Genomic DNA, 22,293 nt, shown 5'->3' with positions numbered 1-22,293 from the left:
TTAAATTAATGAAACAATTAGCTTGAATGTAAAATTGATTAAGTTTAATATGTTGACAGTAGTAGGAAATGGAAGCATTTAAGTAATAGTAAATTATAACATGCTAGCTATATTAAAAAGATAGTTCTGGCTGGGCGCGGTGGCTCAAGCCTGTAATCCCAGCACTTTGGGAGGCCGAGGCGGGCGGATCACAAGGTCAGCAGATCGAGACCATCCTGGCTAACACGGTGAAACCCCGTCTCTACTAAAAATACAAAAAATTAGCTGGGCACGGTGGCGGGCATCTGTAGTCCCAGCTACTTGGGAGGCTGAGGCAGGAGAATGGCGTGAACCCGGGAGGCAGAGCTTGCAGTGAGCCGAGATCACGCCACCGCACTCCAGCCTGGGCGACAGAGCAAGACTCCGTCTCAAAAAAAAAAAAAAAAGATAGTTCTAAAGATAATAGCTGCATACATATTTTTTTACATAATTAAAACATTCTTTTTTTATGTCAGAGCGTAATTTTTTACTTTTTTCTAAAAGACCTTCATATTTCTAAATAATTTTTGTGTCTTAAATGCAAATTTTTACTTACAGAAGAAGAAGAAGATACTGAGGATGCTGGATTGGATGATTGGGAAGCTATGGCCAGTGATGAGGAGACAGAAAAAGGTGAATACCTCATAAGCACACACTGATACATCCAGTGGTTATTAGAAATGAATGATATATATTTAAATGAATAGTCTTTTGATTATGAAAGCCATATGAACATTTCTGGGGATAGGGATAAGTCTCTTGTTCTCTCCTTTGCCATGGTTTCTAAGTCCTCAAGTGGATCTTCATTTTATGAATGAGTGGTTCCTCAGAATGTTATTTGTAAGATAGCTGCCTAAGGTTTAGAATGCATTTTTTCAGAGTGATGATGTTACAAATAGGGTTGTTACTAAAGCTGACCTACAAAAAGCACTGTTAACTTAAAAGGTAATGAGATAAATACTATAGTTCCTGATAAGTATGAATAGAAAGTAAACGTTTTTGTCATTGTTTCCCCTTCTTTATTACTGAAATCTCTACTTCGAGATTTAATTTCCTGTTAATTTTACTAACTTACTGATAATGATATCTGGCTCTTTGATTTTTTTCAGCCTCCCCCCATCTTTGTTTTTAAAGCTATACCTTTTTCTTTAAGCATGGCTTTAGTCAAATTCTGTAAGTTCTGATATGTTGATATTTTCTCATTTTCATTTTGATGTATTAAGTTTTACAAGATTTATTTAGTGTATTTCTTTTTTTTGAGATGGAGTTTCACACTTGTTGCCCAGGCTGGAGTGCAGTGGCGCAATCTCGGCTCACAACAACCTCCACCTCCCGGGTTCAAGCCATTCTCTTGCCTCAGCCTCCGGAGTAACTGGGATTACAGGCATGCGCCACCACGCCCAGCTAATTTTGTATTTTTAGTAGAGATGGGGTTTCTCCATGTTGGTCAGGCTGGTCTCGAACTCCCGACCTCAGGTGATCCGCCCGCCTTGGCCTCCCAAAGTCCTGGGATTATAGGTGTGAGCCACCACACCCCGCCTAGTGTATTTCTTAATTTACAAAAATGGGCATTTTCGAATTGTCTTTTGTTACTTCATTGTGATCAGAGAACATACATGATTCTATCCTTTGAAATATGTTGATTATTGCTATACAACCTAGCATGGTCAGTTATTGTAAGTGTTTCATGTTTGGAAAGAATTTATATTCTGCAGTAGTTGGATGCCTTGCTTTCTATATTTAGGTCAAGTTTGCTAATCATTTTGTTCAAGTCTTTTGTAGCGTTCTGAGGGTTTTTTTGTTTTTGCTTTTGTTTTTTTTCTGATCTGTTTTTTCTCTCTGTTACTGGGACCAATGCCTTAAAATCTCCCATCATGATTGTAGATTGTCTATTTCTCCTGAGTTCTGTTAATTTTTGCTTTATGTATTTTTATGCTGTGTCATTAGGTAAACACAATCTTGTATCTTTCTAATGAATTGACTTTTATCATTGATATATATATTTCTAACAATGCCTTTTGATATAAAAGTCTACCTAAAATTCATATAGGTACACGAGCTTTGATTTACATGATCTTTTTCTATCTTTATGACTCTTTTTGTATCCGTAAATAGCATTATCTTAGTCCATTTGTTCTGCTGTAACAAAATACCACAGACTCAGTAGTACTAAAGAACAGAAATGTGTTTCTCACAGTTCTGGAGGCTGGGAAGTCCAAGATCAAGGCACCAGCATTGGTGTCTGGTAAAGGCTGCTGTCTGCTTCCAAGATGGCACCTTGGTGCTACATCCTCCAGAGGGAAGGATGGCTGTGTCTTCACATGATGGAAGGGAGGGAAGGGCAAGAGGAGCAAACTCTCTTTGAAGGCACTTTTCTGCGGGCGTGAATCTATTTATGAGAGTGACTTAATCACTCCCCGAAACCTTCCCCACCACCCTCCTACCTCCTACCAGCAAAATGGGGATTATGTTTTAAACATGAATTTTAGAGGGGACACCATTTACAAATCACAGCTAGGATCTAGTTGAGATTTTTTCAATCCAGTTTGTCAATCTTTATATTTTACCTAGAGTACTTAGCCTGTTCATTAAATGTAACATTTGGTGTAATTAATGAAGTATATTGATTTTAAACATTTCATCTTACTAAGTCGTTTTTTGTTCTGCCTGGTTCTTTTTCTCTCCTTTCTAATCATCTTTTGGTTACTGGGTTTTTAAAATTTTATTTTTTTTTCCTTTCATGAGCTTAGCAGTTGTATACTTTTCAAACAACTTTTTAGTGATTAAGAAAATTTTTAGCAAGTACCTTTGAACTAACAATGTCTGATGTTATCCTCTAACAATGCAGGGACTTTAGAGTACTTGAATGACATTTACCCAATACTCTATTTAGATATCATTGCTCTCGGCTGGGCATGGCGGCTCACACCTGCAATCCCAGCACTCTGGGAGGCTGAGGTGGGCGGATCACTTGAGATCAGGAGTTTGAGATTAGCCTGGCCAATGTGGCAAAACCCCACCTCTACTAAAACTAGAAAATTTAGCTGGGCATGGTGGCGTGCGCCTGTAATCCTAGCTACTCAGGTGACTGAGGCATGAGAATCGCTTGACCCCGGGAAGCAGAGGTTGCAGTGAGCTGAGATTGCGCCACTGCATTCCAGCCTGGGCGACAGAGCGAGACTCTTACCTTAAAAAAAAAAAAAAAAAAGATATAATTTTTCTCATTTCTTTTCATTATCTATTTAAAACCTCAATTAGCTTATATTTTATATAGTCAATACTTATTATTTATAAGTTTACCCACATTCTTAACATTTTGTTGCGCTTCGTTTCCTGCATCTTGTACCTTCCATTTGAGATCATTTCTTCCTATCTGAAGAACACTTTAGAGTTTTTTTTAGTATGGATCAGTTAATAAGACATTCTATTTTGCTTTCTGAAAACGTCTTTATTGCATCTTCATTCTTTAGTTTTATATGTTTACTGAGCGAGGAATTATTGGTTGAAGTTTAACACTTTGAAGTTATTATTCCCTTGCCCTGGCTTTCATTGTTCCTGTTGAGAAGTCAGGTATCAGCCTAAATTTTTCATATGGTCTTGCTTTTCAGCAGTTTTATCATGACGTACCCAGAATAGGCTTTTTAAAAATATATTCTACTTGTTGAGCTATATTAATATATGGTTTTATGTTTTTATCAGTTTTATGTTAGGAGTCATTTTCTCCCTCAGAATTCCAATGATGTCTCTGATAGGCCCTCTTATTGTATCATTGTTTCCTATTTTCTTTTCTGTATTTTCCACCTAGTGAGTCTCTGTGGTTCATTCTGGATTGCTTCTCTTGACTCTCTTCTAGGTCACTGATTTTCTCCTTGGCTCTTTCTATTCTGAGGTTAGATCCATCTTTTGAGTTCTCAATTTCATTTGTTATATTTTTCAGTTTTAGTATTTCCATTTAACTTTTTTTTATAGTTTTAATTCACCTTCTAAAATTTTAACTTTGTCTTTTGCTTCTGACTGAATGTTAGAAGCACAGTCATTTTAAAATTTTGATTTTATGACTTTATTAAAGTCCTTTTGGTGTTTTATATGTTGGTTCTTCTCACGTAAATTGTTTTCTCATGTGCCTTGCTATTTTTATAGCTGGATATTTTGCTTGGAGAAGTAATTTGAGGTCAAGGATGATGTTTTCTTTTCTCCAGAGCTAATTTATGTGTTACTTCCACAAGGTACCTGAGTGAACTAGCAATATGGAATAATCTTATTCTAGATTTAGAATCCAGAGGATCTGAAGGTGATCTGCCAATAATGGGGAGATCCTGTTTATTTCTTATTCATCCTTATTCCTAGGGTACAGCTCTTCATGATTGTACCCCACAGTAAGGGTGTAACCCAATGTCTGCTCACTGCACCCCACTGAATTCTTAGTATTTTGGTAGGTCTGGACTCCCAGTGCAGCTTAGCCTTTCATCTGCCTCTTCCCGAATCAACAAATGACCATAAGGGGAAAGTGGTACTAAAGACTGTTCCACCTCCTTGAGTTTTGTTCTCCCATGGATTCTGTCTTACTAATGCTGACTTCAGTATGGATTACTGCCTCAAGGTTTTACTGTTAAGTGACAGACTTCGTTTTAGCATATAGACAAACACCTTGCATTTATGATGTATGAAAACACCATGTTACTGCCTTAAATATAAGTTGAGCCTCTGAAATTCAAAAATCTGAAATCTGAAATGCTCCAAAATCAAGTTTGAGCACCACTACGTGACGCTCAAAGGATATGCTCATTGGAGCATTTCATATTTCAGGTTTTTCCGATTTCAGATGCAAATATTCCAAATTAAAAAAAATATGAAGTAAGTATAGAATGCACATATTCCAAATTTTAAAAAATCTGAAACAGTTCTGGTCCAGGCATTATCTCCTTCCCTTACTTTAAAGCAGGCTTGTCCAATCTGCAGCCTGTGGGCCACATGCAGCCCAGGATGGCTTTCAGTGTGGCCCAGCACAAATGTGTAAACTTTCTTAAAACGTGAGACTTTTTTTTGTGATTTTTATTTTTAAGCTGATCAGCTATTGTTAGTGTTAGTGTGTTAGTGTATTTTATGTGTGGCCCAAGACAGTTCTTCTTGTAATGTGGCTCAGGGAAGCCGAAAGATTGGACACCCCTGCTTTAAAGTCTCTTATCTTGATATAAATCTATCATATTAATGTTTATTTATTTAAAAATATATTTGCTTTCGTAGTAGAAGGAAACACAGTTCATATAGAAGTAAAAGAAAACCCTGAAGAGGAGGAGGAGGAGGAAGAAGAGGAAGAAGAAGATGAAGAAAGTGAAGAAGAGGAGGAAGAGGAGGGAGAAAGTGAAGGCAGTGAAGGTGATGAGGAAGATGAAAAGGTGTCAGATGAGAAGGATTCAGGGAAGACATTAGATAAAAAGCCAAGTAAAGAAATGAGCTCAGATTCTGAATATGACTCTGATGATGATCGGACTAAAGAAGAAAGGGCTTATGACAAAGCAAAACGGAGGATTGAGGTATTTATTTTACCGTTTCTCTCTACTTTTCTTCCCACTCCTCTGTGATGATTAAAACAGTACTCTACAACTAAAGGCTTTGAACAGCACTTTATGTATTCTCAAGAATAGAACACCGTTCGGTTTTTGTAATGTTGAAATATTATTGGCCTTCGATACTGGTCTTACTCAAGGACCCCCTCTCCCCGCTCTTACCTAAGATAGAATGGTGTGACTACTTCATTTTTTTCTTGTTTTCTCCAAATTTTAATGTACTCTTTGAGTGATAGTTTATAAGTATGCAGAGGTATTCTGAGCATATGCCCTCTGCTTATAAACATCAGTTATGTGTTTGCCTCACATATTTAGGTTAGTCACCATGAGGCATCTGATCACTATAGTTATATAAATCTGGTGGGTTGATGAGGCTTCTATTTAGTAAAGTCCGATACCTGATAGACTTTCTGTATTTTTCCTACTTAATGCAGTAGATTTCAGTAGGCTTCAAGAGAAAGTTTTCTTTAGTTCTGTCAGCTTAATGTAAATAATACATTAAAATCTAGTTTGCTTGAGGATATTAAACTATTTTAAAGCTAAAAACTATTTTAGCTTTCCTTTTTGTGTATTATTAATTTTTTAATTTTTTGTTTTACTACCTATATATCAACATTTGCTTTTTCTCCTGTAAAGTCGAGGTATGGATAAATTGTCTAAATTTCTAAAGGACTAAGAGGATTTGTTATTCTAAATTAGGGTTTCTCAGCCCTGGCACTATTAAAATTTGGGGGCCAGATAATTCTTTGTTTTTGGGGACAGGGACTGTTCTCTTCCTTGTATGATACCAAACAACATCTTGGCCTTTGCCTACTAGATGCCTGTAGCATTCTTCCCCACCTGGCACCTCAGTTATGACTGTCTTTTCCCGTAGCACCTACTCCCACCAGCTCCCTTGCCATATACCCATGTTCGAGAGAGTGATGGAATATCTGTACTGTGCTTGCTGATTAACAAACAAAATAAGTATAAAGCAGAAGAGTTTCTCAATTATCCTGCTCCCTAGATTAGTTAATGGTAGTGTGTATGAGCTTCATGTTTTTAAAAATAAAGGCCCTAGCCCCCAATATAGTCATATGAGGGGTTAGGGCTTCAAGGTAGGAAGTTTGGGGAAATGTTCAGTCCATAACAAACTTCATGGATCCATAAACCTTGCTACATATTATGATTTTCTGAAATTCACTCCATTCCTGGGTCAGAATCTCCATTGTGGAATGGGGTTTGTATTCTTGTCCTGTCATTGCTTCAGTATACTTAGAATTTCTGAGTCAGTTTGTAACTCATTGCCCTCCAAAAATTTTTAATACTTCACTAAGTGTGGGAGAGAGAGGCAGTTTTCAGCCATATCAAATAAAGTCATGATGTTTGAATTTGAGTTGTATGTACTGTGAGGTTGTCGGGTACTACTCTTTGCTAGTGATTAAGTCCTACTTTGTGCTCATCCCTGGCATCTAACTTTTGGTATTTTAAAAAGTTTTTCAGTTTCAGTTTCTACCAAAAAATCTAATGTCTAGTACTAGAAATGCAAGTAAAGGGTTCTTACAGAAATGGTTTTTAGATGAAAAATAGTTTTGTAAATGACATTACTTCATAGTTTTTGCTTCAAGTTTATCTAATTTGAATGCCAACTTTACTGTATTTGAGAGGTCATTTCAAAGAAAACTTTCTCCTATTGCTGGCATGTGTTTTTGGTCCTCAGAAAGCTGAAGCATTTAGGTAAATGCAACGGAGAAGCACGTTGTGGTTCAAGGAAAAGCTTTCTCGCTCTTACTGGTGTTCATAAAGTGGTAGAGCCTTGGAAAGTCAGGACATGTTATACTTATTTAAGCTGAAGCTTAAATAAACAGTCTCCTCCTTGAAAGGTTTTATAGCGTTTGTATATTGGATAAAAGTGTGAAATAAATTGCCTTTAAAAATGTTTAAAATTCTTAGGTTCCAGTGAATTTTTTAAAATGTACAAGTTCACCTGTTTTTATATAAATCCTCACACAAATTCAGGATTGCACTATATAGTCAGTATGATGGGAAGATTGATTCCTTTTCTAGTCATTATATTCCATTAAAGTAACTGTGTACAAAAGTATTCAAAAATTTTGAAATGACACTTTACAATATTCCTATTCGTATTCAGCAGTGCTGCTGTGAAATCTAAACAGGTTTTTCCTTATCCAGAGGTGCTGTGATGGGAATTCGATTGTAAAGTTCACATTATAAATTCCAATTATGTGTAGTCAAATCAACAAAGAACTTGGATGCAGGTTGTAGCATTCTTTTGCCAAGGCAAAATAGAAAATAAGGATAGTGAGGATTTGAAATAATATTTAATTTTTGATTTTTTTTTTTTAATTTCTAGAAACGGCGACTTGAACATAGTAAAAATGTAAATACCGAAAAGCTAAGAGCCCCTATTATCTGCGTACTTGGGCATGTGGACACAGGGAAGACAAAAATTCTAGATAAGGTAAGAAAGTATTAAATGTATTGATAGAACTTTGAAAATAAGTGAATGGTACCTTATAAAAAAAAAACTTTAGAGACCAATAGGACATATAAGCAATTCTGCTTACAATAAATAAGTTGCTAATTTCTTATTATTTTTGCTGCTATCTTTTCCATGTTCAAATACCAATCTGTATTTGCTGTCTTCTCATAGCTCCGTCACACACATGTACAAGACGGTGAAGCAGGTGGTATCACACAACAAATTGGGGCCACCAATGTTCCTCTTGAAGCTATTAATGAACAGACTAAGATGATTAAAAATGTAAGTACATTGTATTTCATATATTTTAATCTCTGACAAAAATTAAGATATGAACTATTTCAAACATAGAAAAAGGACAGAGACTAGGATAACAGCTCCATATACTCACCATTCAGAATTAACATGTACTATTTTGCCTATTTTGCTTTAGATCATTCTTTTTAAAGAATAAAACACTACATATTATAGGAGCTCTCACATTCCATTTCCTTCCCTCCCTCTCCCAGAGGCAGCCACTATTCCAAAGTTAGTTTGTCATTTGCCTCCATGCTTTAACACTGATACCATTTATCCCCATAATTTAAAATTTTGTTTCCTTCTCAACTCTTTTTCCCTTCTAATCTAATCAATTTCTTTTCTTTTTCTCCCATATTTTTCTACTTGTTTGGAGGTATTCAGTTTATGTATGTTAAATGTAACACAGTAAGATAAATGTAAAGCTTAAAGAATCAGTATAATACACACCACCCTTCAAGTGTCACCTTTGTTGAGCAATATAACCTTGCAAGCTGCTTCAGAAGCCCTCCAGGTGTAGCTTTCCAATCAAAGATCTCTTCTCCAGCCACAACTTTTTAAGATAATCTCTACCTTTTAATGTGTTAGGAGTTGCAAAATGTTGATACTCGAACTCCATCAGTCATTATTGGATTACTTCTATAGAGAAACGTTACCTAATCTACTATTTGATTATTCAGTGATGGCTTATTTAGGAAAGGCAGAATTAATGCTTGATCCTTTACCTTCTTTTAACCAGCTTTTAAAATAAAAAGTGGCCAATATGATTTTTTTTTTTTCTTTTGTTTGCCCTTCATAGAGACAGGGTCTCCCTATGTTGCCCAGGCTGGTCTTGAACTCCTGTGCTCAAGTGATCCTCCCACCTCAGCCTCCCAAAGTGCTGGGATTACAGATGTGAGCCACTGTGCCCAGCCTGATTCTGTTTTGTATTATTATGAACTCATGGATTTAAACATATTTACTGTGCATTAGTCCATTTCAGTTATTATTGTGCTGAGATAGTCCCATCTTTGCCCAGTGGTTGGCTCTTGAATCTTTCTCATACAATTCTGGTTGTCCTAGTTTTGGTTGCATTCATGCTGTCTGATATAGCAGGATGTTCCAGGCTCATGTAATATAGAAACTACCCAGACTGAGAACTGGGCCTTGTTAATAATTCCTCAGTTTCATTATCACAGAGCAGGTGAAAGTGGTAGCTTTGGAACTGAGAAGCAGTAAGTTGAAAAACAAACAGAGCATATGTTATTATATGCTAATGTCTCCTTTTATTCCTTATTGAGTCTTAGTTCTGCATGTAAAAAGAGTCTATGAGTTTGTCTCTCCAGTTTTTGTTTTGTTTCTTTGTGACTGGGTTTTATGAAGCGTGTCTTCTAGTCAATTCCTAAGGAAGGAATTAGAAGAATTAACATTCCTTGAATTTTTGAATATTGAAGAGTTATTTTGTGGCCTTTATACTGGAAAGTCATTGGCCACATATAAAATCCTTGGTTGACATTTTCATTCCTTAAGTATCTTGTGTCCCATTTATTCTCGCATAAAGTATTGCTGTTAAGTTTGATCATCAGCTGAATTTCGTCTTTTTATAAGGCCTATGATCGTTTTACATCTTGATGTTGCTTCTGAGTTTTCCAGTTATGTGGTGTTCTATTATAATATGTAGTAGTGAATTTTTATTTTAGAACAGTTTTCTTGAATTATAGCTTTTCAAATTTATAATTTATTTTCATCCTATTTTAAACAGTATTTCTATGTTTTAGTCACTAGAGGAGAGGGTTCATAACACCTTATTCCACCAGTTGCCGGAACTTGAACTCTTGTTGTTATTTTAGAACGTAAGGAACAAGATTATTATTAGGCCTGTATTAAAGTTCTTGGGATAACCTTTATATGACAATTGTAATTACTTACTGTTAGTATGTAAGACACTAAAGTGGAAATAATTATGGTGCTCAGTGAACCAGAATGCGGATCTGAAATGTTTTACGTTGCATTATTTTGATGTAGATCAGGATACCAAATTTTGGAAGATGATTTGAAGATTAGCAAAAAGAAAATGTAAATAAGCATAATACAAAAAGGGGGTGTGTGTGTGTGTGTGTGTGTGTGTGAAATTAGTTGGTCAGTGTTACTTTTTAGATTAAAAGGGAATGTCCAGATTAGATCTGTTGTAATGTTACTTCCATTCATTTATGTCCTTTTGTCCAGAAAGTCAAGCATTTATGACGTTATTTGAATACAACAGGGTATGCATATTTACTCTTTAACACTTTTGATCAATGTGGTAAATTTACTTTAAAATGTACTTTTGGGATATATTTGAAGTCAGAATTGCTTTAAAATTGGACCAGATAAATTTTCCCAATGCTGAGAACCACCTCTTGCATGTCAGATTTCTATAGAATATTTCAGATGACTGCCCTGCGATTTGTATCACCACTTACTCAATAATCTGCTCAAACTTGGACTACAGTCATAGTTGTAAGACCTTAAGAAAGGAGATATTTTCTCATTTATTTATTTTTTTGTTAAAATGCCTTTGGATTTTAATGAAAATACTGACAACTGTACTTTGCTGGTTAACTCACTGTTTCTAAAGCCATTTATATGGAAAAGGGAGTAGTGATACTTTCAGAGTTTTATGGCAAAAGGATTGTTTTGTAAAGAAGCTTTCATGTCTGACTTTCTTAAACTTTGAACTTTTCCCCATTGTTTCTAGTTTGATAGAGAGAATGTACGGATTCCAGGAATGCTAATTATTGATACTCCTGGGCATGAATCTTTCAGGTAAGAGCAATTTGAGTCTTTTCTCATCAAGCAATCTACTTGAAACCATTAAGTCTAAAAGTTCAGCGGAGTCATTAACCTTTGAGTAGTAATTTGATCTCTATAACTACCACTCCACCTTTGTACCTCATTGATTTAGTAATGTTTTCTTTGAATACTTGTTTTTTATAGAGGGAAGTCTTTACTGCTTTAAAAGAGCACCCCCTTAATGTGGAATGCAGAAAACATGCTAATACATGCCAGGCCTATCTCCTGTAAAACCCGTTACAAGTGGAATATTATGCTGTTGTCTCTTGTCCATATTCTTTAACACAGAAAACTTGGTCAGTAAAATTATTAGAAATATTAGTTGGTTCTAAAACTAGCTCATTCCACTTGAGGTCAATTCAAGTGATTGGTAGATGAGCATTTGGCAAGTTAAGGGCTAATAGTATTTGAACAATTTAATACATATACTCTATTTTGTTTGGGTTTTACAAAGAAGTTTAAAAGTTTAAGAAAAGTATTAATTTCAAGATTTTCTACTTATAGATCTTTTCCTTCTTTTCAACAGTAATCTGAGAAATAGAGGAAGCTCTCTTTGTGACATTGCCATTTTAGTTGTTGATATTATGCATGGTTTGGAGCCCCAGACAATTGAGTCTATCAACCTTCTCAAATCTAAAAAATGTCCCTTCATTGTTGCACTCAATAAGGTATGTGCGCCTTCTGAAAAATTAACCTAGGAAAACATGTTTCTTAATTTTTTGTGATTAAAAAAAGTAGTATAATTAACTTACAAGCATAGCTCATTTTATTGTGCTTCACAGATATTGTGTGTGTGTGTGTATTTGTGTATAGTTTTTTTTTTTTAAATACAAATTGTAAGTTTGTAGCAGCCTTGCATCAAGCAAGAGTATTAAGTCTGTTGGTGCCATTTTTCCAACAGCATGTGTTCACTTCTTGTCACATTTTGTTAATTTGCAATATTTCAAACTTTTTCATTATTACATTTGTTAGGTTATCTGGGATAAATGATCTTTGTTATTTTAATTGATTTGGGGTGCCACAAACCACACCCCTATAAGATGGCACATTTAGTCAATACATGTTGTGAGTGTTCTGACTGCTCCAGCAACCAGCTGTTCCCTTGTCTCTTTCTCTCTCCTTGGGCCTGTTTCCTGAGACAGTATTGAAGTTAGGCCAATTAATAAGATTACAATGACCTGTAAGTGTTCAAGTGAAAGGAGGAGTCACACATAGAATATCAGTCCAGCCACAACACTCCCTTAAGCCAAAGCCTAATCTAAAGCAAGGCCCTCTCTTCAATTCTGTGAAAGTTGAGGAAGGTGAGGAAGCTGTCGAAGAAAAGTTTGAAACCAGTAGAGGTTGGTTCATGAGGTTTAAGGAAAGAAGCTGTTTCTGTAACCTAAAGTTACAAGTTGAAGCAGCAAGTACTGATACAGAAGCTGCAACAAGTTATCCAGAAGCTCTAGCTGAGATGATTGATGAAGATGGCTACACTAAACAACAGATTTTCAATGTAGACAAAAAAGCCTTCTATTGGCAAAAGATGCCATCTTGGACTTTCATAGCTAGAGAGAAATCACTGCCTGGCTTCAAAGCTTCAAAGGTCAGGCTGACTCTCTAGTTAGGGTCTAATGTGGTTGGTGACTTTAAGTTGAAGCCAGTGCTCATTGACCATTCTGAAAATCCTAGGGCCCTTAAGAATTATGCCAAATCCATTGTGTGCTTTATAAATGGAAATTTAAAACCTGGATGATAGCACGTCTATTCATAGCATGGTTTGCTGAATATTTTAAGCCCATTGTTGAGACCAACTGCTCAGAGAAAAAGATTGCTTTCAATATATTACTGCTTGCTAACAGTGCACCTGATTACCCAAGCTCTGATGGAGACACACAAGGAGATTAATGTTGTTTTCGTGCCTGCTAATACAGCATCCATTCTGCAGCTCATGGATCAAGGAGTGTTTTCAACTTTCAAGTATTGTTACTTAAGAAATACATTTTATACGGCTATAGCTGCCATAGATCGAGATTCCTCTGATGGATTTGGGCAAAAGTTGAAAACCTTTTGGAAAGGATTCACCCTTCTGGATGTTATGAAGAACGTTCATGATCCATAAGAGGACAAAATATAAACATTGATAGGAGTTTGGAAGAAGCTGATTTCAACTCTCATGTATGACTTTGAGGAATTCAAGATTTCAGTAGAGGAAGTCACTGCGGATGTGGTAGAAAAATAGCAAGAGAACTGGAATTAGAAGTGGAACCAGAAGATGTAACTGAATTGCTGCAATCTTAAGTAAAACTTGAACAGATGAGAAGCTGCTTCTTATGGGTGGGCAAAGAAAGTGGTTTCTTGAGGTGGAGTCTCCTTCTGGTGAGGGTATTGTGAACATTGTTGAAATGACAAAAAAGAATTTAGGATAGCAATCAACTTAATTGATAAAGCAGTGGCAGGGTTTGAGAGGATTGACTCCAATTTTGAAAGAAGCTCTATTCTGGGTAGAATGCTGTAAGCAGCATTACATGCTACAGATAAATTTCTTTTTTTTTTTGAGACAGAGTTTCGCTCTTGTTGCCCAGGCTGGAGTGCAGTGCTGCAATCTCAGCTCACCGCAACCTCTGCCTTCCGGGTTCAAGCGATTCTCCTGCCTCAGCCTCCCGAGTAGCTGGGATTACAGGCATGCGCCACCACTCCCAGCTAATTTTTTATTTTTGGTAGAGATGGGGTTTCTCCATGTTGGTCAGGCTGGTCTTGAACTTCCGAGCTCAGGTGATCTGCCTGCCTCGGCCTGCCAAAGTGCTGGGATTACAGGCGTGAGCCACTGCGCCCAGCCAATGAATCTTTCATAAAAGGAAGAATCAGTTAATTGATGGGACAGACTTCTTTGCTGTCTCTTTTAAGAAATTGCTACAGCCACCCCAGCCTTTATCAGCTACCATCCTGATGAGTCAGTAGCCATCAACATCGAGGCAAGACCCTCTACCAGCAAAAAGATTATGACTTGTTGAAGAATCAGGTGTTCGTTAGCATTTTTAGCAATATTTTAAAATTAAGGTGTATACATTGCTTTTTTTAAGAAGATATAATGCTATCACACACTTAATAGACTACAATATAGTATAAGCATCTCTTTTAGAAGCACTACTAGGAAACCCCAAAAATTGTGTGGCTTGCTTTATTGTAGTATTAGCTTTACTGCAGTTGTCTGAAACCAAACCTGCAGTATCTGTGAGTTACGCATGTATAAGAAAATGCACCCCATGCTAAGTGTTTATTTTAATTTGTTTTGACAAATTTACAACCACTGTCATTCAGAACATAGACCATCTCCATATTTCCAGAAAAGTTCTCTCATGTTACTTTGCAGTCATTCTGCTGCCCTCCCTAAACTCAAGCTAGTATTGATCTTTCTGTGTCATATGGACTAGTTTTGCCTGTTTTATGATTTCATATAAATGGAATCATATAGTATGTAATTTTTTAAGTTTGGCATTTTTTGTTACTCATGTTATTATGCTTTATTCATGTTGTCATTACATGTATAAAGGGTTTTTCCTTTTTATTTTTGAATAGTAGTCCATTATCTGAATAATACTGCACTTTATCCATTTATCTGTTGAGAATTCTAGTTCCTGCATATCTTTGCGAATACTCGCCCTACCTCCAGCATTCTAGTAGGTGTGTAGTTGAGTGCAAAATTATTGTGGTCTAGTTTGTTTCCACAGTGACTAATGGCTTTATGCATCTTTTCATGTACTTATGCTTAGAGAGATGACCATATCTGTTTCTTTGAAAAATATGTTCAAAATCCTTTGTTCTTTATTAGATTGTTTTATTGTTGAGTTTTAAGAGTTCTTTATACTTCTGGTTCTATGTATATAATTCCTTTTTCACTTGTATGTACTGCTGATGTATTCTTATGGTCTGGGACTTGGTTTTTCATTTTCTTTGTTTTGCATGTGTGTGTGTGTGTGTGTGTTGGAGACTGTCTCTTGCTATGTGTGTGTGTGTGTTTTTTTTTTTTTTTTGGAGACCGTCTCTTGCTGTTGCCCAGGCTGGAGTGCAGTGTGGCGCACTCTTGGTTAACTACAACGTCCGCCTCCCAGGCTCAAGCGATTCTTGTGCCTAAGCCACAGGTAGCTGGGATTACAGGCATGCACCACCACACCCGGTTAGGGTTGGTTTTTTTTGGGGGGCGGGGGGGCGGTGTGTGTGTGTGTTTTAGTAAAGATGGCCAGGCTGGTCTCAAACTCCTGGCCTCAAGTGATCCACCGCTTTGGCCACCCAAAGTGCTGGGATTACAGGCGTGAGCCACCACGCCCAGCCTCCTTTTCTTAATAGTGTGTTTTGAAGAGAAGAAATTTCTGATTTTGGTGAAATCCAACTAATTTTTATATTTTATTTATTTTTGGGACAGGGCCTTGCTCTGTCACCCAGGCTGGAGTACAGTGGCATTATCTCAGCTCACTGCAGCTCTACCTCCTGGGTTTAAGTGATTCTTGTTCCTCAGCCTCCCAAGTAGCTGGAATTACAGGTACATGCCACCACACCTGGCTGATTTGTATTTTTAGTAGAGACGGGGTTTCACCATGTTGGTCAGGCTGGTCTTGAGCTCCTGACATCAAGTGATCCGCCAGCCTTGGCCTCCCAAAGCCCTGGGATTTCAGGCATGAGCCACCGTGCCTGGCCCCAATTAATTTTTTTACGATTTGTGTTCTATGTAAGTAATCTTTTCCTATCCCAAGTTCATTAAATTTTTCTCCGGTGTTTCCAGATGTTTAATAGTTGGAGCTTTTTTTACATTGAGATCAGTGATCTTTTTTTTATATAGCGTGAGGTCAGGGTTTACTTTTTTTCCATAGAAATATTTTGTTATTTAAAGACTCTTTGCTGAAAAAATTATTTTTTTCCCCATGGAATTAGTTTGGAATCTTTGTCAATAATTAATTGACCATATATGTCTGTTCCTAGAATTTATCTTTTGTTCCATTGCTCTATATACTTTCCTATGCCACTACTACCCTGTCTCATTATAGCTTCATAGTAAAGTTTTGAAAGCTGGTAGTGGTAAATCCTTCAACTTAGTTTTCTTTATATTGTTTTGGCTATTTTAGGTCCTTGGATTTCAATATAAAGTTTTCAGTCAGCTTGTTCGTTTCCACAAAAAGCCTTTTAGGATTTTGATTGGGATTGCGTTTCAATCTGTAGATAAATTTTGAGAGAATTGGCTCTTTTAGCAATATTGCATCTTTTTTGATCAGTGAGCATGGTATCTCTGTACATTTACTTAGTCCTCTTTACCATTTTTAAAAATTATTTTTCATTTTATTTATTTTTTTAAATAGAGACGAGGTCTGTGTTACCCAGGCTGGTCTCGAACACCTGGGCTGAAGCAATCTGCCCACGTTAGCCTCCCAAAGTGCTAAGATTTAAGACGTGAGCCACCATGCCTGGCCAGGCCTTCTTTACTTTCTCTTGGCAATATTTTGTAGTTTTATTGTCCACATGTTGGACATATTTTTCTGAATTTATCCCTAAGTATTTCATGGTTTAATGCTATTGTAAATAGCATGAAAACTTTTTAAATTTCCAGCTGTTTATCACATTTACACTCAGTTTGTATCTTGTGACCTTGATTAGGCCTAGTATCTTCTTTTGTAAATAATGTGAGTTTTTCTAAGTATGTTGTTATGTTATCTGCTTATAAATGCAGTTATGTTTGTTTCCCCTTACCTATATGCTTTCTACATCTTTTTCTTCTTTATTGTACTAACTAGACCTTCTAAATAATGTTGAATAGAAGGAATGACAGTAGACATCATCCTTTCCTTATTCCTGATATTAAGGGAAAGTGCTCAGTCTTTCACCCTTAAGTATGATGTCAGCTGCAGGGTTTTTGTTTTTTTGGTTTTTTTTGTCAATGCCCTTTATTAAGTTTGAGGAAGTTTCCTTCTATTCTAGGTGGTTTAGAGTGCTTTGTGTTTTTATTTCTTTAATCATGAATGGTTGTTGATTGTGTCAAATTCTTTTCCTGCATATGTAGAGATGTTCATGTGGATTTTCTCCTTCGTTCTGTTAACAACATAATTACTGTTGAATTTTTAGAATGTTAAACCAACTTTACATTATTAAAATAAACCCTAGTTGGTTGTCATTTGTTATCCTTTTGATATATTGCTAGATTTGATTTGTAATGTTTCATTGTTGTTTTGTGTCTATGTTCATGAGTGATATGAGTATGTAGTTTTCTTGTAATGTCTTTTATCTGGTTTTCATATCAGAGTAATGTTGGCCTCCTAAGACGAGTTGAGAAGTGTTTCCTCCTCTGTTTTCTGAAAGAATGTGCAGGAATTGGATTATTTCAAAGAATTAGCTTTTGGTTTTATTGATATTCTTTTCTAATATAAGCATTTAAAAGTGTTAATTTCTAATTACTAGTTAGACATGTTTTTATTATTTAGCTTTACAAGCTTCAGGCTTTTCCTTTAAAGGTGTTGAGCATGTTTATAAATATTCTAAGGACCTCATATGCTAATTTTAACATCTTCGTCATTTCCTACTGATTTGTCTCCTTAGTAGCATTCAGATTCGTCTGATTCTTTATTTTGTCACCCTAGACTCAGTCCCCAGACAGATTATGCTTTTGATTGTTTGTTTGGCTAGCAAGTATTTTTCATTTCTTCTATGCTCATTTATCTCTCATGTTGAAAAGTGAGGGAAAATAGATTCTGTCATTAACAAAACAGATTTAATCCTAATTTGAGCAATAAAATAATTAAAATAGGCTGTTCCCTTAGAAAATATATATTTTTTAATTTTTTGGTATATAATTTTATAGTGATGGTACTTGCTGGGATTGATTGATTTGTTACAAAAACTGTTTTGGAATTCCAACAATATACATTAATAGTCTTAGGATAATTCTAGGATATTATCTTTTGCAAACAAATGGCAGCCACTTAGGAACTCATGGAGGCTGACAGGGGCAGCATGGCACCACAGCAGTTTCTAATTTAAGAGCAGGTGCCGATAAGCAGTCTGAAAGGAGCTTTTGGTACAGTAAAGTGTATGAGTAAGTAAGTCACACTGTTCTGTATATATGAGACATACATGAGGAATTTTCTGGAGCTATTAATACAGTTCTTGAATGTTCTGAATTTTTTAGAGATCTTTCTCATGAAAAAACTTTTTCAGATTGATAGGTTATATGATTGGAAAAAGAGTCCTGACTCTGATGTGGCTGCTACTTTAAAGAAGCAGAAAAAGAATACAAAAGATGAATTTGAGGAGCGAGCAAAGGCTATTATTGTAGAATTTGCACAGCAGGTAAGAAGGCCTTCCTTCTTTCTGAAGAGCCTATCTCAGAATATGTATTATATTATCTTTATAATGAAGTCAGCATTTCCATTAATACTGGTTCTTTTCCTCTGTTGACAGCAATTACTTTTTTTAAATTCTTCTTCCCTTTTCTACTTTTTCTTTGCAGTCTGAATACTTTAATTTAGAAAACTGAGTTGACTTAGAACTACTTTGCTATAATACAGTTAATGCTTATAGGATATACATGATCATTTTTAGTGTTTATGAGGAGTTTCAAAATGATGAGCCATTTGCTCATCCGGCTTCTAGTTAGTCACACCTATTCCAGATACGTTTTCTTTACAGCCTGGCATTTTGGATGATTTTTGCTCCTAGGGTTTGAATGCTGCTTTGTTTTATGAGAATAAAGATCCCCGCACTTTTGTGTCTTTGGTACCTACCTCTGCACATACTGGTGATGGCATGGGAAGTCTGATCTACCTTCTTGTAGAGTTAACTCAGACCATGTTGAGCAAGAGACTTGCACACTGTGAAGAGCTGAGAGCACAGGTGATGGAGGTAATGATCAACTTTTCAGTTTATTGTTTTTTTTTTTAAAAAAAAATAGCAAGTTCCTTGAGTGGAGGATATTTACTGCTTTTAGATTTAATGAACATGGTGCATTGTATGTATGTCTTTCTCTTTGCATTAATGCCTTTTAGGTTAAAGCTCTCCCGGGGATGGGCACCACTATAGATGTCATCTTGATCAATGGGCGTTTGAAGGAAGGAGATACAATCATTGTTCCTGGAGTAGAAGGGCCCATTGTAACTCAGATTCGAGGCCTCCTGTTACCTCCTCCTATGAAGGAATTACGAGTGAAGGTACGCTGAGGTGGGAAGCGTTGACACGTGGGGACTTGTACAGTGTTTAGAAGTTCTGCTGAGATGGTTTCCTCACTTTGAAAGCTGTTTGACTTAATACAGAACACATACATCCCTCGCTCTCCCTTTTATTTTAGATGTCATCATACAGGAAGGCCTGTCTGTCAGAGTAGAGATGTGTGAAAGTACCTGCTTACTAGACTGGGCCTTTGCCAGATTCTAAACTACACTGTTTTGGTTCTACACTGCTAACTACAGTTGACTCTTGAACAACATGAGGGCTGGGGCACTGACTCCCTGGCCAGTTGAAAATCCACATATATTTTTTGACTCCCCAAAAACTTAACTCCTAATAGCCTACCATTGACCAGAAGCCTTACCAATCACATAAACAGTCAACTAACATGTTTTGTATGTTTTATATATTACATACTGCATTCTTACAGTAAAACAAGCTAGAGAAAAGAAAACGTGATTAAGAAAATCATAAGGAAAATAGATTTACTATTGGTTAAGTGGAAGTGGATCATCATAATGGTCCTCATTCTCATCTTCATGTTGAGTAAGCTGAGAGGGAAGAAGGAGAGGGGTAGGCCTTGCTGTGTTTGGTGGCAGAGGCAGAAGAAAATCTGAGTATAAGTGGACATTTGCAGTTCAAGCCCATTTTGTTCAAGGGTCAGCTGTAGTTTTTTAACATTTTTAATTGTGAAATAAAACATTGCTCCTGAAAAGTACACAAAACATAAAAGAAAAGTTTAACACATTTTTGGGAAGCAACCAGATGGAGAATCAGAACGCTGCTGGCACCCAGAAGCTTCCTGTGTGCTTCTTCCTGATCAACTCCCCCGCCTTCCCCTCCTACCCCCTGACCTTTCATAGAGTTAACCATGGTTGCATTTTATGACAGTAACAAATATCCTTGCTTTGCTTTGTTTTTGTGTCTAAGAGTACTTCCCTTAGAAGTGTCTGTAGACTTTATGTAGAAATGGAGTTATTCTCAGTGTGTACTTTTATAGCTGGCTCTTTTTTTTTTTTTTTTTTTTTTTTTTTTGGTGATAGGCTCTCACTGTCACCCAGGCTGGAATGCAGTGGTGCAGTCACAGTTCACTGCAGCCTCAACCTCCCCGGGGTTCAGGTGATCCTCCCACCTCACTCAGCCTCCTGAATAGTTGGGACTATAGGTACGCACCACCACACCTGGCTAATTTGTTTACAGATGGGACTTTGTCATGTTGCCCAGGCTGGTCTTGAACTCCTGGGCTCAAGCAATCCACCCACCTTGATCTCCCCAAAGTGCTGGGATTATAGGCATGAGCCACCATGCCTGGCCTATATCTGGCTTCCTTTAGTGAAAAAAAAAAAGTATATAATTTTAAGATTTCTATTCCATTGTGTGACTATATCACAACATATCTATCTGTTCTGTTGATGGGAAATGTAGGTGATCTCCAGTTTTTTATGTTTATTTTATTTTATTTTATTTTGAGATGGAGTCTCAGTCTGTCATCCAGGCTGGGATTACAGGTGCACGCCACCACACCCGGCTAATTTTTGTATTTTTAGTAGAGGTGGGGTTTTGCCGTGTTGTCCAGGCTAGTCTCGAACTCCTGACCTCAGCCTCCCTAAGTGAGCCACCGCACCCGGCCCAGTTTTTGATTTTTGTTGTTACTAATAATGCTGCTGCTGTGAACTTTTGTGTATATCTCTTGATGTGTTTGTGCCAGTTTCCCAGGGTATGTATACCTAGGAGTGAAGGCCACACTTGTCTACAGTGGGTGTAACAAATTATATTCTCAACTGCAGTATTTTAGTTTCATTGTTTTACATCTTCATCAGTTCTTGGATGTTAGATTTTAAATTTTTTTTGCCATTCTGCTAAGTGTGTAGCTCATTGCCGTTTCAGTGTGCATTTGCCTAATTGTTAACTGGTTGGTCATTTAAAAATGTTTATTGGCCATTTATTTCCTCCTTCGTGAGATGTACATTTTTCTTCTGCATTATCTTTCTTACAGATTTATATGCGCTTATATATTCAGGATACCGGTTTGTTAGTTGGTGTGTTTTGCAATATCTTCTACTCTTGTGACTTTTTTTTTCCTGTGGTATTTTGAGAAATGGAAATATTTAATTTTAATGTTAAATTTATCAGTCTTGCGATTATTGCTTTTTGTGCCTCGTTTAAGAAACCTCTCTCTAATATCATGATGAGATTCTCTTTATATCATCTCCTACTGCTAACCACTTTTAAAGTACATTTGGTAACAAATGTTTTTATCTCTGTAGAACCAGTATGAAAAGCATAAAGAAGTAGAAGCAGCTCAGGGGGTAAAGATTCTTGGAAAAGACCTGGAGAAAACATTGGCTGGTTTACCCCTCCTTGTGGCTTATAAAGAAGATGAAATCCCTGTTCTTAAAGTAAGTTCATTTAAAATTTTTTTTCCTTAAAAGCTATTTGAGTTCTGGCATGTGTCAGCATTGCACATGCTAGGGATGGTGACCAAAACTGGCTTTGTCTTTGTGAAGCCTGCCATTTCTTGGCCTCTTAGCAAACTTGATGCTTTTGAATTACTTCAGTTTGTACATAGAAATTGGTATAATTTTTATATGTACTAGAATTATAAAAATAATGCATTTTATTCAAATAAAAAAATGAGTCAAAAGCTAGAAGTCAGCTGGGCATGGTGAATGCACACCTGTAGTCCCAGCTACTTGGGAGGCTGAGGCAGGAGAATCACTTGAACCTGGGAGGCAGAGGCTGCAGTGAGCCAAGATCGTGCCACTGCACTCCAACCTGGGTGACAGCAGGACCCTGTCTAAAAAAAAAAAAAGCTAGAAATTGTATATTATTTTTGGCCCATGTCCATTGTAGTTTCATAAAAGTGGACTTTGAGCCATAGTTTGTTCATTTGCCAAAGAGAAAATACAACTGTTCCCAGCACATGGCTCTTGT

At 36.6% G+C, this 22,293-nt stretch overlaps 1 protein-coding gene across 2 annotated transcripts in view; it reads left to right on the top strand.

Annotated features, from left to right (window-relative positions):
* Positions 1-22,293, top strand: part of EIF5B (eukaryotic translation initiation factor 5B) — a 62,193-nt gene that overhangs the window by 33,731 nt on the left and 6,169 nt on the right. For both annotated transcript variants that reach the window (XM_003805399.6, XM_063594773.1), the window contains exons 9-18: positions 577-651; positions 5,263-5,552; positions 7,939-8,046; positions 8,239-8,349; positions 11,081-11,148; positions 11,702-11,843; positions 18,355-18,486; positions 18,856-19,038; positions 19,182-19,343; positions 21,627-21,758. In XM_003805399.6, coding sequence (XP_003805447.3) covers positions 577-651; positions 5,263-5,552; positions 7,939-8,046; positions 8,239-8,349; positions 11,081-11,148; positions 11,702-11,843; positions 18,355-18,486; positions 18,856-19,038; positions 19,182-19,343; positions 21,627-21,758 — 1,403 coding nt within the window. The remainder of the gene's footprint in view (positions 1-576; positions 652-5,262; positions 5,553-7,938; positions 8,047-8,238; positions 8,350-11,080; positions 11,149-11,701; positions 11,844-18,354; positions 18,487-18,855; positions 19,039-19,181; positions 19,344-21,626; positions 21,759-22,293) is intronic.

Source organism: Pan paniscus, chromosome 12, assembly GCF_029289425.2.
Source record: "Pan paniscus chromosome 12, NHGRI_mPanPan1-v2.0_pri, whole genome shotgun sequence".
NCBI lineage: Eukaryota > Metazoa > Chordata > Mammalia > Primates > Hominidae > Pan > Pan paniscus.
The sequence above is the reverse complement of the archived record's forward strand: the minus strand, read 5'-3'. Positions and strand labels throughout refer to the sequence as shown.